The sequence below is a fragment of the Alligator mississippiensis genome, chromosome 2, assembly GCF_030867095.1.
Source record: "Alligator mississippiensis isolate rAllMis1 chromosome 2, rAllMis1, whole genome shotgun sequence".
NCBI classification, from domain to species: Eukaryota; Metazoa; Chordata; order Crocodylia; family Alligatoridae; genus Alligator; species Alligator mississippiensis.
In genome coordinates, this window is record NC_081825.1 from 255,670,216 (window position 1) to 255,687,508 (window position 17,293).

Below are 17,293 nucleotides of genomic sequence, written 5' to 3' on the forward strand. Positions count from 1 at the left end.
ACTATTTTAAACATCTGTATTTTTAGCTTTATTTCTGTGGGCATTTAATAACACTGTTTCACATTACTGATTGTTTTTAGTTGTTCCTCCATTTCTGGGCATATTTCAGGCCCTCACATAGCTGACACTCTGCAGTTCAAACCAAGTCAATTCTGCACCTCCCTAGGCCACAGTTTCTTTCTTGGGCTCTTAGTGGATTTATTTTGCTCTGGTATTAAGTACATTCTCCAAAGACTTTCCCCCTGCTGACCATTGGAGATTTGGTTCATCTGAGAACTGTAAATTCTGTTTGACAAGATCAAAAGAAACAGATGTATAAGTTCAGTAGTTGATATCGCCTGCAATGAGGAGAAATGATCAAAGAACTAGGATCTTCCCAAACCTTTCAAATATCCAAAATCTCAGAGAGGTCTACCTAGGAGCTATGAATAAATCGCATACAAATTTACCCCCTCCACCTTTTTTTTTTCTTTTTTTTTTTTTACAGTTTGATGTCAAACACATTGAAAATGTCCACGCAGTATTAGGTGTTTGAGGCAAAGAGATTTACAGACCTTTTAACTCTTCTTCTGACACTACAGCTGCCAAAAACAGATTAAAATCTTGCTCCAAATAGTAGTAATTCACGTTTCTCCACCAGTGCTCTAGTGAGCTATTTAACTTGTTTCACCTTACTAGTATTCTACATTAAACATAGCAGGAGCCAAGTGTTTTCCATGTCTTTACTTTGTGACTTGTAGAGATGAGTATCACTTTCCTGGGATACCAACGTGCAACATTTCTATTATTTCCTTTTATTTTCCTTCTAGTGCTGAATAAAGGTCAGTGTGTAACAAAATATTACCGCTGGATGCAGAAGAATGGAGGGTATATCTGGATACAGTCCAGTGCAACCATAGCGATCAATGCCAAGAATGCCAGTGAGAAGAATATCATCTGGGTCAATTACCTTCTCAGGTATATCTTCCAATCCCTTCTGTTATTTGAATTTCTGTCTCTGTTGCTTTATTCATCCTGAAAGATTTGGAGCAAAAAAGAAATAAAATGGCTGCTATGGAAAGGAAATATGAGATGAACTTTCTCATATGATGCTTTTCAGAAAAGCACCTTCTGGTGGAATACATTAAGACGCTTGTCATGTCTCATGTTACTGAGAACTTCTTGAATTATTTCACTGTCTTAGTATTAAAGTAACCCTCCATCAGTTTTATTACAGGCCTCTACTTCATAGAAATCTACCCTGCACCAGCTAAAACTGCGGAAAGACCTTGTGCAACATGTACTGTGCTTATAAAACCTGGGGTGGATTTTTCAGATTGCCTTAATTATTGCAAAATCCTGGTCAGAAGGGTGAAGGTGATCTTCCTAGGGCATTATAGGCATGTTTCTTGGAAGGGTGACCTCCATTCGATTGTGTTTGAGAGCACTTCTTGATAAGGCAGACATGCGGCAGAATTCACCTTGAAGGATGCAATAATAAATAAATGAAACACTCTTTTAGGTATCAGGCTGTTACATTTTCAATAAAACACTTTTCCATTGAAATATTCTCTTTACCAAAGTATAGTTCTTTTGTGGATATACATAAATTTCAAAGACATTTTTGATGGCATGGTTTCCGAGGTCCAGGGTAGACTCTTCAGTCTCTAAAAAAAAAAGAGAGACAAGTGGAAAATTTGACCTTTCAGATCCAGAAACACATTTTAGCACAATTCTTTTAAAGGGTTTTGATAATTTCCGTGCAGAACAAAAAACAAATGTTGAAACCTCAAAGTTTCATGAAATGGAATGGTCATTGTGTGGCCTGCTGTACTTTTAAGATAGTTGTCATGGTTTGTTACATTCTCTTTGTTCTATATACAATACATAAACATTTCAAAGTTATGTCAGATCTAGATCAATCGTTTGCAGCCAGGGTGCCCTGAGATCCTTTCAAGGGTGCCACAGGGTGCCACACAATGTGAGCGCTGTTAGGTGTGCAACCATGATTCACAAAATAAACCCAGAGATTTCAAATAGGAATCCATGCTGTTAAAATCAGTCTGACCTGTTGTGGTCCTTCTGAGTTCTTTGCAACAGAAGTGTCACCCTGTTATTTTTGTGTAGTAAAAAATGAGTGAAAACTAAGAGCTGGCATTTTCCATGGGGTACTTTGAGTCTAATGAGTGGTGCCTTGAGTCTAAAAAGGTTAGGAACCACAAATCTAGATTTTGACTTCTAAGCCAAGGCCAAAAAGCACTGGAGAGATTGTGCCTACCTAAACCATGATCTTGGTTGTTAGAATAGTCTTTATTGCCTGCCTGAGGAGTGAAAGCAAGCAGTCCTTAATGGAAGAGCAGGCGCTGACATTGTGAGAAGCTTTTCACAGCAGTGTGCTGAGTTAGGAGTTGATTTGTAGATATATTTCTTTCCCTGTGACTGAACATGGACCTATCATAATCTGGTCCTTTCCCTCAACGTTTTCTTTTTCAGTCCTTTAAAATCTGGTAGATGATTGATACCCTTGAAAGCAATGGATTAGGCAAGCTTGCAAGAGTGAGGCATTTTTAAAAAAGACGTTTTTGTTCTACCCTATATGGAACCACAACCTGTGCTGAATAATAGCTGGGTTTTGTACTCAGGATAAAAATCTAACTAAGATTGTAAACCAGTGCTTTATTTCTATTTCCTTGTACACAGACAAGGAGTAAATTTGATCCACAGTTGCTTCACTGTCTATCAGCAGAGCATTGGAAGCGAACAAACATGAAGGTCTTACTATCCATTATATAACGATTCCTCAGAGAACTTGATTTTTCTTCTTTTTCTCCATCAGTGTTCAGTTGGAAAAAGATTAACTCCTTCATAAGATTTGTCTCAATTTAAATATAGAAAGAACTAGGATTAGTCTTGTTCAAAGAACTAGCTCTTTTTATTTGAGAAGCTAGGTACTGAGAATAGTATGCCACCCAAATTTCTTTTTCCTTGACGTAAGGGAAGTTTTATGGCTCAACCCTGCATTGTAAGATGACAATGTACAGTAATATCATCAACTGTGATGCACCAACATAATGTCACTTTTTGTCCCACAGGACAAATCTGAAAAGATGATATTCCTAGGTAAGAAAGGAGAGCGATGGAAGAATGGAATGTCTGAACATGGAATTTGCAAAGTGCAGTAAAATAGGCTGAATATAGGCACCATATAATTGCAATACACTAGGCACACTTAGTGCCTCCAAACTCCGTCACTTTTATGGATACATACTTATGGGTCTCCTGGTACTAACTAGGCTGGGATATGATCACCTATTCAAAAACCCAGAAAAAGGTGTTTTCTTAAATGACCTGTGCTGCTTTTGACTATGTAAGTGTGCTCCTTTGTCTTTGCACTTATTTGAAAAAGGAGCACATTTAAAAAAAAAAGCCCTAAAATAGGAAAAAGTATCAGTTTTATAAGACTCTTTAGTAGGGAGGCTTTTCTACATTGCAATCATGTTCGTCGCTAACAAGTCACAGGTGAACACCACATGAGCAGATGAAGATATGATTATAATAGGTGTGTTGACAGTTCTGTATCCCTAACATATGCATCTCAACATGCACATGTGCATCTGTCATATATTTAGGATTTTTTTTTTACACTAATATCTTCAGCACTCTCTGAGCAAGAATCAGATATCTGGTCCATAACTGAACAATACTTTCAGCAAATTTAGTTTGACTTGAGTAAGGTTTGGAAAATATGCCCATTAAGACAGCAAGTATTCGATTAGCTATGCCCAATCAGAATGTAATGTCACATGAGTAAATGTGGGTGAATATCATAAGTGACTTAGAAACAGATTTTAGGGGGTCCCAATTCTCTCTCTCCCCTCATGTCCAGTTGCTATATAAATGGACAGAAATTGACTCCCCCCTCCCCCCCCCCGCTTTACATTCTTTGCTCCTGAGATTTGATAAAGGAAAGAGAGAATACTATCATCAAACTGCAAAATCATCCATTTTTGTTTATACTCACTTTCTCCTTCTTTTAGCAACCCAGAGTACAAAGACACTCCAATGGATATTGCACAACTTCCTCATCTGCCAGAGAAAACCTCAGAATCCTCAGAGACCTCTGACTCTGAATCAGACTCAAAGGACAACTCAGGTAATGTAAATGTACTCTGCTTCTTTACTACTGCATATTTTTTTCTTCAGTCCTTCCAGGTCAGGAAGAAATTTTGGCCTATGGTAAGATTGGTATGGACTGGGGGAGAGCAGGGGGGGGGGCCACGGGTTACCTTCCTCTGTAACATGGAGCATGGCTCTCATCTTGGGATCTCTTGAGCTTATATTAGCAAGCTTTACAGGAGCAGAACGTTGGCCACCGTGATCCTCCTGTTTTACCTGTGGCAAGCTAGGGTGTTATATCCTATGTTGTGTCAAGGTTGACTGTGTAGTTTGCCTAAGAGGTTAGACAGTGAATTTGTATAGGATGGTTTGGATAGAGATGATCCTGCTTCATGCAGGGAGTTGGATTAGATGACATCTGGAGGTCCTGTCCAGCCCTACTTTTCTGTGATTCAAATCAGTGGCTTTGTTTCCAATTTATTACTGAAATTTACATTTCTCGTAGATGGTTCTACTTTTAAAGAATACCTTAAACTCCAAAATCATATTTTAAAAGGCCTAGAAAGCTTTTAGTAACCTAGGAATAACCATTATTTATTCAGTGCATACATGCCTTCATGAGTTACACCTATCTAAATATTTGAATTCCCAGCTGAATTTGTGAGCAAGCATTGTGCCTTGCACAAAGGACTTACGTTATAACTGTAGAATATGAAGCTAGTTCTTATCTTTCAGAGTAGTGAGATGTTCCTAACAAATCTGTATTGTCTGTACTGTTTATTGCCCCCTCTTCCATATAAATAGATTTCTTGAATTGTTTCACTAGGGGGCAGTAAAGATTACAAAATGTTTGTGTTTTCTTGAATTAAAAGTATTATATTTTATTAGAAGTTTATAGATTCAAGCATTTGTTTGAGAGCTTTACAGAGTGGGGGGAGGGTGCTAATAATAAATGGTCTGATCCAACTGGTTGGATAAATTAAATTTACTAAAAAGGGCAATATGTTTAGTCTGTTCACATGTTCTGCATTAGATGTATTCTCCATTATAAATGTAGGTGTATAGATCAGTTGGCTTTTTTTTTATAAAGAATATGTCTTTCTTTAGTCTAAGAAACTGGAATTAGTATTATGCCGTACTATACTGAAGGCCTGATTCTTCACTTGTTTCTGTAATAATCCCCATGAGTAACTATTTTGAAATCATTAGTTGCACTGGTGCAAGTCAGGTATAACTGAGACAAGGATTAGGCCCCATATGTTTTACTTTGAATTATAGGGACGTTTGTTCTCTCATCTTGTGCACTCACTCTCTCTTCCTCTTTTGACAGCTCTGTTTGACAATTTAAGTCAGATGTTAGGCAAACATACAGGCTTGATGCCCACATGATTTGGAATCTCATCAGCCATTCAGAGTGCTTCATTTATCCTACCCAGTTTCTAAGTAACCAAATGATACAGCTGTGGATAAATGTGTGCATTTCCCATGTGCTTTGCAAGTTGCTGTAGGTGAGAAGTGTATGGATGCTCATGACTGCTGAGGCTGGTGTAGAGCAAGGGAGCATTCTTCAAAGGTGCACAGATGTTAGAAAGTAGGAGGAAAGAAACTTTAACAGTTTCAGTTTATTTTTGTTTGCTTAAAATGAATTAAACAAAAGTATGGGGGGACCTACCACCCTTTTAGTTGAAACCGGCAAGATCAGTCCAGACCACTGCAGCAGACAATCTATGCACTTTTAAGTTACAACAGGTTGAAGCCACTGTTTCCAGGTATGACCAGTAGTATAAAAGAAACCAGTGGTTTGAATTTTTATATGAGAAATTTAGCTCTAAGTGCATGGAAAGATTTATATCCACAATGAAAGGCTTTTGTGTCACTAGCAATTTAAAAATATCACTCTAAATGAATTAAATGTAAAGTGCAGTGCCCTGAAGCATCAAGCAACTAACTGTGTATCATTCCCATCGAGCCCAGCTGCTCGGGTGCTTCTGGCAAACTCTCTGGAATTGCCATGGCTCCAGGAGAACCCAATCTTTAGAGAAAAACTGGTCCTTTTTTCCCCTGCTCGGAGCAAAGTACTGAAAAGGGTAATACTTGGCTCTGATGAGGGAAAACAACAACATCTTTTATTTCCAAATGAAAGAATTTTGGCTGGTCTGCAGAAACAGGTTCTCCTCAAGCTATTCATGACCCTTTCAAACAAAGTGCGATTATGGTGAGTATTCTCAAAGCTGCTATTGGCTGCCTACGCCAACAGACTGGAGTGGGTTTTTTTACTTGTTTAAAAACAAGGAAAATCTCAAATGAGACTAAAAGAAATTGTAGGAGAATAGGAACTCAGCTTGTGTAAACTGGAGTAGTTCCATCACTTCCTCTGAAGTTTAACTGGTTTACACCAGATGAAAATTAGATCCACTGGCTGCATTATTTTTTTTCCTCTACTCTGTTTTCTTTTGAAAGGAATATAGACACACAGTAAAGCCATGTGACTGAAATATTTTACCTGATGTTTTTGTTCAGATTTATGTGCACATGACTTGATTTCCCTCTCACATGGGAGTGAATCCATTGAAATCAAAACTGTGCCACCATTGTAAAACAGCTGTGAGTAAGCAATGAGTTGAGTGTGCATATTAGAATTATTATTAGGGTTTCAGTCCTGCTCACTTTATAAGAACACATATGCTAAAGAGAAATCTCCGAATGCCCCAACGGAGCTGAATTGTTCATTGATTTCTCACTTCAGTGAGTACTGCTGGAATCTAGTCACAGTCATGGTTATCAAAATTGTTTTTAATGAAGATCACATATCAAAGGGCCCCACTTAAACAGGTGCCCTGTCTCTTGCTCCAGGTGAGTGCAGTCCAAATGACAAAGCCATCAAACCTTTGCCCAATTCTACTGGCAGACCTAAATCATGGAGATTAATGATAATCAAGATGATTATGATCTTAGGCTTGTGGATCTAGAACTTGGGAGAAAAATAATTCCTCAGTTGTGTGACTTTAGTCAGAAACAGAACAGGTGATAATACCTCATTAGTAGGTAGACATTAAAACAGCATTTTAATCTTAATTCCTGTTGCTAATGGTATTTTTCACTTCCATTTTCCTCCAGAGGACAATGAGAACTCAAAGTCAGATGAGAAAGGAAACCAATCAGAAAACAGTGAAGATCCTGAATCTGATAGAAAGAAGTCTGGGAATCAGTCGGATAATGAAATGAACTGTAACGATGATGGCAACAGCTCCAGCAACCAGGACAGCAGGGACAGCGATGACAGCTTTGAAAATTCTGACTTTGAGAATCAAAAGGCCCCTGAGGACAGTTTTGGCACTCTTGGTTCTATGCAGATCAAGGTGGAACGCTACGTGGAAAGTGAATCCGACTTGCGGTTGCAGAACTGTGAATCATTGACCTCAGACAGTGCCAAGGACTCAGACAGTGCAGGGGAAGTAAATGCCCAGTCTTCCAGCAAGCATCAAAAGAGGAAGAAGAGGAGGAAAAAGCAAAAAGGAGGCAGCATGACCCGTAGAAGGCTATCAAGCACTTCAAGCCCAAATGGACTTGACTCAGCTTTGGTGGACCAGCCCCAGCTGCTCTCGTCGCCAAACAGTGCCTCAGTGCTCAAAATTAAAACAGAAATCTCAGAACCTATCAATTTTGATAACGATAGCAGTATTTGGAATTACCCACCCAACAGGGAAATCTCAAGGAATGAATCGCCCTACAGTATGACCAAGCCCCCAAACTCAGAGCACTTCCCCTCCCCACAAGCCAGCAGTAGTTTACATGTCTCCATTCCAGACTCCGTTCTCACCCCACCGGGGACTGAAAATACTGCCAGCCGCAAAACTCAGTTCAGCACCTCATCCAACTCAGCCTTGGCTCCTGTATCCTCTGACCCTTTGTCGCCCCCACTTTCAGCATCTCCACGGGACAAACATCCAGGAGGTCCCAGCACTTCCAACTCTTTGTTGTACACTGGGGATCTGGAAGCCCTTCAGAGGTTGCAAGCAGGCAATGTGGTTCTTCCTTTGGTTCACAGGGTAACTGGAACCCTTGCTGCCACCAGCACTGCTGCTCAGAGGGTCTACACCACTGGCACTATTCGGTATGCTCCAGCTGAAGTTACTTTAGCCATGCAGGGCAACCTCCTCCCCAACACCCATGCTGTTAACTTTGTTGATGTTAACAGCCCTAGCTTTGGGCTAGATCCTAAAACACCGATGGAAATGCTCTACCACCACGTTCACCGACTCAATATGTCAGGACCATTCGGAAGTGCTGTGAGCGGGGCTAGTCTGACCCAAATGCCTGCAGGGAATGTGTTCACAACTGCCGAAGGACTTTTTTCCACTCTTCCATTTCCTGTGTACAGCAATGGCATTCACACTACACAGACTCTGGAACGGAAAGAGGATTGAAATATGACCACATACTGTGTTCAGTGTTATACTCTGAGGCATAGACTATGTTTTAATTTAGACCTTTAATTCTAGCACTTTGAATTTGAGCAGGTCAGCTTATTCTCTCAATATGATGGTCCCCATTTCATTCCCTTTCTCTTTAACTTGACTTATTCTTTAATGTAAAGATATTTTTTTATTTTTGCCTTCAGAGAATCAAAGTACCAGTTGCCTGCCATTTTGTCTTCTAAGATGTGTGTTTTTTCCTTTGCATCTTTATTAAGATGCCTTTAATATGTGTATGCCTCTGCCATAGAATACTCAGTGTTGTGGTAAAGAGATTTTAAAGTGACAACCATTGGTTTTACTTCAAAACGATCTTGATATGATCAAGATTAAAAGAGACAAGCATAAACAATGTGCCCTGTTTGACTAAGTCAAATGAAAAGGGGTTTTTGTTCCTAATTCCTTTAAAAATAGGGGATAGTATTTTAGAATTTTATGCAGAGTTTAATTCTCTTTTTATGGTTAAGATTTTCTTACTTGCACATAAAATAATTTGGGTTCTTAAAAAGTTAATTTCTGGCCTGTGACTAGAATGTTAAAAAGTTGGACTAAATGTTAATTACTGAAACTTTAACTTAATTTCTAAAACCATGGTGCTATCATTTATTAATCTGTAATGTCTTCATACAATATGCAGCTTGTGGGCTGGGTTTGTTTTTTTTTAAAGGAATGCGTTCTGTACTGGTCTATAGTTGGGTGCTGCAGTCTCCTTGGTTAGTTAAGACAAAAGCCCTCATTAACATTTGCTGCAGGACTTAAATTTTTACCTCCAAACTAACAAACATAGCCTCACATTAAATTTAAATGGGTCAGGAAGCCTTTTTCAAAAAGTGCTTTAAAAAAACACAATTAAATTGATGCAAGGAGCAGTTTTTTCGGTGCATATTGTTTCTCTTTATTTTTTTCTCAGTGTAACTGAGGCTAATTTTACAACTTCAAATAACACTTCGGAGTAAAAAAAGAAAGAAATATTTAACATGTTTTTATTTTGTTCATTTAATGTTATAGAGGGAAAGTTGTAATTTTTTTCCATTTTATTTGTTTTTTGTTCTTTTCCTTATTTGTAGTGTTGAAACCAATAAGTTTTAAAACTAAAGAATGGGTTAATAAGCTTGAAATAGATAACTACAACTGAAAACTGCACATTAAGTAAAAAAGCAAAGAAATCTCCTATTTTGTCTTTGTTGCCAGAAATCACAGTGTAGTGTCAAACACTCCAAATGACTGTCAAATATAAATTCTTCTTCCACTCCATCTTTGGCAGCTGTTTGTTAAGGCATCTAATAACAGATGTGAGAACTGTAATGTGTACAATGTGTAAGTGTCCTTGGCTGTCAGTCCCATTGCAGTTTCAATGTGTGTTACTATATGCAGTATATACTAAGCTAATGTAGTTGTTTTGTCCTTTGTCTTCTCTGTGCTTTATCTCTAGTCTGGAGTGGTAAAGTCCCATTCCTGCAGTCCTAGTGAACCAGTGATTCTTGGGGGTTAGTGGTTTTTGTGTGGTGGCCTTCCTCTGTAATGTCACCTTATGCTGCTTCCACTGTCTGTATACCTTTTAATTTCTGCTGTTGCTTTGCTGTTGTGTATTCTCAAACCTTTCTTTCTTCTCTTTCTCTCTCTTTCTGTCTCTCCCTTCACACACTCTTCCTCCCTCTCTCTCTTTCTGTCTCTCTCCCTCTCTTTTTCACTCTCAGAGATAAAAGACTCTTAACTAGCTCAAGGTTAATGGAGCCATTTTTGCCACAAAGGAATTCTGGGTATGACTTACTCTTCCAGTGTGCCACACAATGCACTAAAGAGTAATGCTCAGATATATTAAACAAATTGATGCCATATAGCCTCAGTTGTTAACATTCCCAGAGTCCCTTGTGCTCTAACTGTAAGCAGAGGGTGCATTTCTTTGGTTTTCTCCCAGGTAGACTGATGAAGTAATATATAGAGCAATTACCAGTGAGATAGAAAATTCTTTCAAAGGTCAACCAACATTGTTAAAAAGGAAAACTGAGCATTGGATTGCCATATATATTTGCTTATGTGTGCAATGCTAATATATTAACTCAGCTGTCCTTTGAATTTTTGATCACTTGCTGTGTTGAGTCAATTCCTGCAGTAGCTTTGAATTTGAGAAGTAGGTCCAAGCCACAGTGGAATAATAGCAAAAAGGGATTGGATGCCACAAATTTTAATAATGAGCTTTTAAAGGTTATATGTGAAAGATTTAAGTAGGTCCAAAAAGTGAAGAAAGCTGATTGGGAAATTTAAAGTTTAATTTTGGAAGCTCTACTCTAGCTATCGAACAATCAAAGGAGTGCACCTATCAGCTACAAAGAACAGCTAGACAGCTGTTGTTGTTTTATTTTTATTTTTTTTTATAAATGTTTCTGTGTTGTGTCAAAATGATTTCTGGTGATTTAAACTAACAGATAATCACAGCTGCTGTCTAAATCCATAGTGTTTAAAATTACAAAATGAAAAAAAAAAAAACTTCATTACCTGTGAAGACTGTGTCTGTGTTTTTAACTATTTCTTGTACAAATATATGAAATCTTTTATGAGGAGACTGGTGCTGAGTAGCTGAATAATGGGGAAAGGGATTCTGTTCGTATAAATCTTAGCAGTGTTACCAACTCTACCATATAAAAAAAAAATTAAAATGTTAAAAAGTGACAGCTATGGTACATTTATTTTGTGTTAAGCTAACCGAATCTAACTTCTTGAGTGCCTGGCTTATTTGAAACATTTTTTTCATTGATCATTGATAATGCTGCAAATCAGAAATGTACATACTTCATTTACAACAGGGTTCTTTTTATACTTTTGTAGATTCTCATACATGTCATACATGGTTGTCTTTATGTAACTTAATTTTTTTCATCCTGCAGGTGCCATTTTCATAATAAACTTCTCTTGGATTTGTTACTATCTGGCATCATTTCTTTTACATATAACCATCCTGACTAATGAATGCTGGTAGTATTTGTTTGAGCAGGTACCTTTTTAATTATTTGTTTAAAAACAAAAAAAAAACCAAAGAGGATGTGGCTAGATTTTATTGACATTTGTGAACTGAGGAAAAGAAGCTGTCGAGCTGCAGGTTAAGAATGCTAATCCAAATACTACACCAAACTTGCCACCATCCTAAATTCTCAGCTACCCCAACTCATTGTCATACTGAGCATTTTTATGCACATTATCAAAGCTGAATAATGCACTTGCAACATTAACCACTGTAGAAGGTGTGCATTTTTTCTTGATTAATGCACACTGGAAGGTGTCAGCTTATGTACATTAATCATTTAAAATGCACTTTATATTTTCATTTTATACTCTACAATGCTATAACCAAACTCTTCAGTCATTTACATCCTATCAAGGCTATTGACTTTTCTAAATATGTATTTTCTTTCTCCAGATTGGCAAAATTTTAGCTGTTGGCGTTGTGTGTGTTTATTGGCTAGACATTTTGCCTGTCAAACTGAAGGCAGAAGAGTTTGCCAATGCAAAAACACAAGTCTCTAAACTTACCCCCATGACTGAAGTAAAAACACAAAATGCAGCAACAAATTGGACTCCAGAAATCCATGTACAGTGATTAACCTAAAAAAGTGAATAATTGTCAACAATTATGTCTTTACTGCATCTGAAAAAACCTGCTTATTTCCTGCTGTACAAACATATATATACATATTTAAATGTGGCGGGAGGGGGAGGATGTATTCTTTCAGATGCCACACTGTCATAACTCAGTAAGTGCTCACTCTAAAATGGTGGTTGTTGTATATGAAGTTAGAGATTTGCCCAGAGTAGGTATTTAAGAAAAAGCAGTCAGAATGCATTAGATCACTTTTCTAATTCTCAGCTCCTCTTTCCCTGAAATTATGAATTAGACAATCTCCTGTATTGGATTTCTTTGTTACCTCCCTGAGTTACAACAAAGTTCAAGTAAATTATGTTGATTCCACTTCTTTGAGGAAATAAGATACATTCAGCTATGGCTGAGGTTTGTAACTTCTATTCAGACAAAAAAGCGTATTTGAAAATACAGGATGGGAAGAAGGTCATTGTGCCACCGACCCCTGAGTGTTGGTTATACCCTATATTCTGCCAGTATCCATATAGGCTTGAGTCTTTCCTCTCATTTGTTTCCACCTAGTGCACCATTCTAGTAAGTGGCACTGGGCCAGATTCTGATCCTCTTACACCAAAAAATGCATTGCTCCACAATTAGTCCTGGTTCTTTCAATGTATCTATTTGCAGACTGAGATGAGCTGGTATACGTAACAGTGTATAAATCTGGCTCAATAGATTTACGTTTAAAAAAATTCAAAGAACAACTGGGTCCCCACGTTTCCAAGCAGTTCAGGACTTTCACTTCCCAGACTAGCAGACACTGAGTTTGATATGTCTCCAGTTTGCAGGAGGTAGAAAACAGCAGAGGTCAGCAGCTTTGCTTTCAGCTCTAGTCTTACATTCCAGTTGGCACTACATTTTGTTTATGAAGTAACTAAGGCAAAGAAGCCAAGAGAGAGGAAAATAGAATTTAAATAGCAATGAAAAGAGTGCCCAGAATAAAGGGGTAATGAAAGACTAACATATCTCTTCCAAATAAAATTTAACCAATATTAACTAAATCCGCTAATCCCATGGGTAGTTTTCTGAATTTCAAGAAGGATTTTTTTGTAACAAAAAAGCTTTGGTTCAACTCAGCATTATCTGAGCATACACAGTGACAGTCAAAGAGAGCAAAGTAATCAGGAGATGCCCAAGTAAATCAGATGGTTATGAAGTGAAACAAAACAGTAGAAAGTTATATTTCATATAAGGGAATTATCATATTGATACAACACTGGAGAATGGATTTTGTGATTTGCTACCTATAACATTTTGAATTTGCAGAAGCAAAACAACTGCTTGAATTGTGGATAATGTTTTTTTCTTTCTTTAATGTTCAGCTAATAATGTGTTCATGGCAGAGAAACAAAACAGGCCTTTCCCTACCACCATCACAAAGCACTGCACTGAAAAATTTCCCAATGAAGTGCTGTATATATGGAAACTTGTAGGGCTATGTGAAACTTCAATACCTGATTCGATTCGGCAGAGATTCGGCCCAATTCAGTGGCCAAATCTCCGAATCAAATCAGGAGACCTTTTAATCTCTCCCAATCGAATTGGAAACCTCTGAATCAATTCGGAAAGATTCAGAAAGATTCGACAATTCAGACATAGACACAGCTTTAAATGTTTTCTACATACCTCAAGGTACCAGGCAGCTCGTGAATGCTGAGATGGTGGGGTGGATGGAGCATCCCACAGGAGTGTGGGGGGGCTCCCCAGTGCACTCAGCAGCAGACCTGAAAGTAGACCAGAAGCACTTCCGGTCCATTTCTGGGTCTGCCAGGGAGCTCATTGTGGGGGTCCCCCACATGCCCCCCCAGCTTGGTGACTGGTGCCTCCTGGGTCTGGGGGGGGTACCCTGGGTCCCCCCACAGCTGATCACTGAGCCAAAGGGTGAATGGGGGGCCCCCCAGCTCGGTCAGTGGTAGATCCAGTCCACTTTCGGGTTCACTGCCAGGCACATGGAGGGAGGCCCCCATGCTCCTGTGGGATGCTCCATCTGCCCCAGCATTGCAGTGTTCATGAACCACACCTGGTACCTCGAGGTATGTAGAAAAAACATTTAAAGCTGTGTCTATGGCCGAATTGCTGATTTTCTGAATTGGCATTGAATCTTCAGGTTCGGATTTGGCAGAATCGAACTGGGGACAGTGATCTGAATCAATGACTCAAATCACTGTCCACGATTCAGGCCAAATCTGAAGCCAAATCAAATACAGCCTGTTTCACACACCCCTAAAAACTTGTATTCTGACTCACTACTCAGGCATAGCTCTATTATACTGTCTACTTATTATACCGTCTACTTAGACCCAGATGAAGAGGCTGCAAGGGAGAGTACAAATGGCTGTTCAAAATATAGTGACTTTGAAAAATTAAAGGAAGAGAAAATCTCCAGGAAGATTTCAATACCATTTTTGGTAGGACATATCACTATTACTGCAAGATGTTCTTGTCAAAACACTGCTTATGATGCACTGCAGCTGACAGCTAACTAACTGATATTGCTCCCTGGAAGTTGCATTAGCCATATCGTGTCACTGCTTTCAGAGCAATTTACATAGTATTTTTCCTTAATGCTGCGTTTATTTATTTATTTTTATTTGGGGGTGTGCTAGAGGGCAAGTTATCAACTATCTTAATGTAATTAACTGTCATCCATACAGCAAGTTTGCTGTATACACTGAAAAATTGGGATCCATTGGGATGTCAACAGCACCACAAATTTTCAGGTAAGATTTGAATAATTTGCACAATGTTCACACACATCTCGAAAATGTTGGATGCATGCTAACCCACGGACTGAGCGGAATGTATACATATGTATGTGCATTTAAAGTTTTCTTAAAAAAAATATAGCCTTCTGTCACTCCCAGTATTTTTTCATATAACAGGGTGAGAAGCGAGGATTTCTATACTAGCTTATACAACCCCTCCCAGTTTGAGCAGTCCATATACTGGGTATGTTATATACAGATATAGCAGTGTATGTAGAAAATTCTCAGTAGTTTCCTTAGCAGTGTCCAAAAGAGCAATGGTCATTCAGACCAGGTTCCAGATAACATATCTTGTAGCATACAACACTTCATTTTAAGTACATCAAGAGGATGTTTATGAAAAGCAGCATCTTTATGAATTCAAGATAACCTCACAGGGCCAGGAAGTTTTTAAAAACTCCAAACAGGATGATGGTGCTGCAAAATTATTTCATTCAAAATTCCAAACTTAGCTGGGGGAAGAGACAGCTGGGTATAAAGTGTTATTTTCAATATGCAATTTGAGACAGTTTTTTTCAGACTCGGGTATCATGTTTGGCGTATTACCAAATTGCTACAGAGAAGGAAAGTTGGACAAAAGTTTCTGATCTTTTGTTGTTTAAGTAAAGCAGGATGAATGGCTTCTATCTGTTTTAAACCATCCAGGATAAAGTGAAAAGCTTCAGTTTCACCTTCTTTGGTCCAGAGTGAAAGTCATTTGCATCTAATAGCAATTTGTTGAAATGACTCCATGAAATGACTTAATGGTTTCAGCTTACTTCCTAGAAAATAAGAAATTCTGTCACAAAGAGCTGCATTGCAATCAATGTTCTTGTTTATCAGCTGAATGGGCAAAAAGGCAGGCCATCAGGACAGGACATAAACATATAAACTCTAATTATATATTATGTATAAATAATATATATATTATTATATAAATGCAAATATATATATATTATAACTTCTAATGATAGATTCATAGATTCATAGATGTTAGGGTCGGAAGGGACCTCAATAGATCATCAAGTCCAACCCCCTGCATAAGCAGGAAGGAGTGCTGGGTCTAGATGACCCCAGCTAGATACTCATCTAACCTCCTCTTGAAGACCCCCAGGGTAGGGGAGAGCACCACCTCCCTTGGGAGCCCGTTCCAGACCCTGGCCACTCGAACTGTGAAGAAGGTCTTCCTAATGTCCAATCTAAATCTGCTCTCTGCTAGCTTGTGGCCATTATTTCTTGTAACCCCTGGGGGCGTCTTGGTGAATAAATACTCACCAATTCCCTTCTGTGCCCCCATGATGAACTTATAGGCAGCCACAAGGTCGCCTCTCAAACTTCTCTTGCAGAGGCTGAAAAGGTCCAGTTTCTCTAGTCTCTCCTCGTAGGGCTTGGTCTGCAGGCCCTTAGCCATACGAGTGGCCCTTCTCTGGACCCTCTCCAGGTTATCCACATTCCTCTTGAATTGCGGCGCCCAGAATTGCACGCAGTACTCCAACTGCGATCTGACCAGCACCCGATAGAGGGGAAGCATCACCTCCTTGGACCTATTCGTCATGCATCTGCTGATGCACGATAAAGTGCCATTGGCTTTTTTGATGGCTTCGTCACACTGCTGACTCATGTTCATCTTGGAGTCCACTAGGACTCCAAGATCCCTTTCCACTTCCGTGCCACCCAGCAGGTCATTCCCTAGGCTGTAGGTGTGCTGGACATTTTTCCTCCCTAAGTGCAGCACTTTGCATTTCTCCTTGTTGAACTGCATCCTGTTGTTTTCTGCCCACTTGTCTAACCTGTCCAGATCTGCTTGCAGCTGTTCCCTGCCCTCCGGCGTGTCCACATCTCCCCATAGCTTTGTGTCATCTGCAAACTTGGACAGAGTACATTTCACTCCCTCGTCCAAGTCACTAATGAAGACATTAAAGAGTATCGGTCCAAGGACCGAACCCTGCGGGACCCCACTGCCCACACCCTTCCAGGTCGAAACCGACCTATCCACCACGACTCTCTGGGTGCGACCCTCCAGCCAATTCGCCACCCACCGGACTGTGTAGTCATCCAAGTCACAGCCTCTTAACTTGTTCACCAGTATGGGGTGGGATACCGTATCGAAGGCCTTCCTGAAGTTTAAGTATACGACATCCACCCCTCCTCCTGTGTCCTGGCGTTTCGTAACCTGGTCATAAAAAGAAACTAGATTGGTCAGGCACGATCTGCCTGCCACGAACCCGTGCTGATTTCCCCTCAGCATAATTTGTCCTGCCGGGCTCTCACAAATGTGAGCCTTGATAATTTTTTCAAAGATTTTGCCAAGGATGGAAGTGAGACTGACTGGCCTATAGTTGCCC

The 17,293-nt window shown here is 39.3% G+C and overlaps 1 protein-coding gene across 7 annotated transcripts in view; it reads left to right on the forward strand.

Moving 5' to 3' along the window:
• The window catches only part of NPAS3 (neuronal PAS domain protein 3), an 874,684-nt gene extending 863,192 nt beyond the window's left edge, over window positions 1-11,492 (forward strand). For all 7 annotated transcript variants that reach the window (XM_059723041.1, XM_059723042.1, XM_059723043.1 and 4 more), the window contains 3 exons: window positions 810-957; window positions 4,017-4,132; window positions 7,213-11,492. In XM_059723041.1, coding sequence (XP_059579024.1) covers window positions 810-957; window positions 4,017-4,132; window positions 7,213-8,522 — 1,574 coding nt within the window. In that variant the 3' untranslated portion in view covers window positions 8,523-11,492. The remainder of the gene's footprint in view (window positions 1-809; window positions 958-4,016; window positions 4,133-7,212) is intronic.
• Window positions 11,493-17,293: the final 5,801 nt, after the last annotated feature.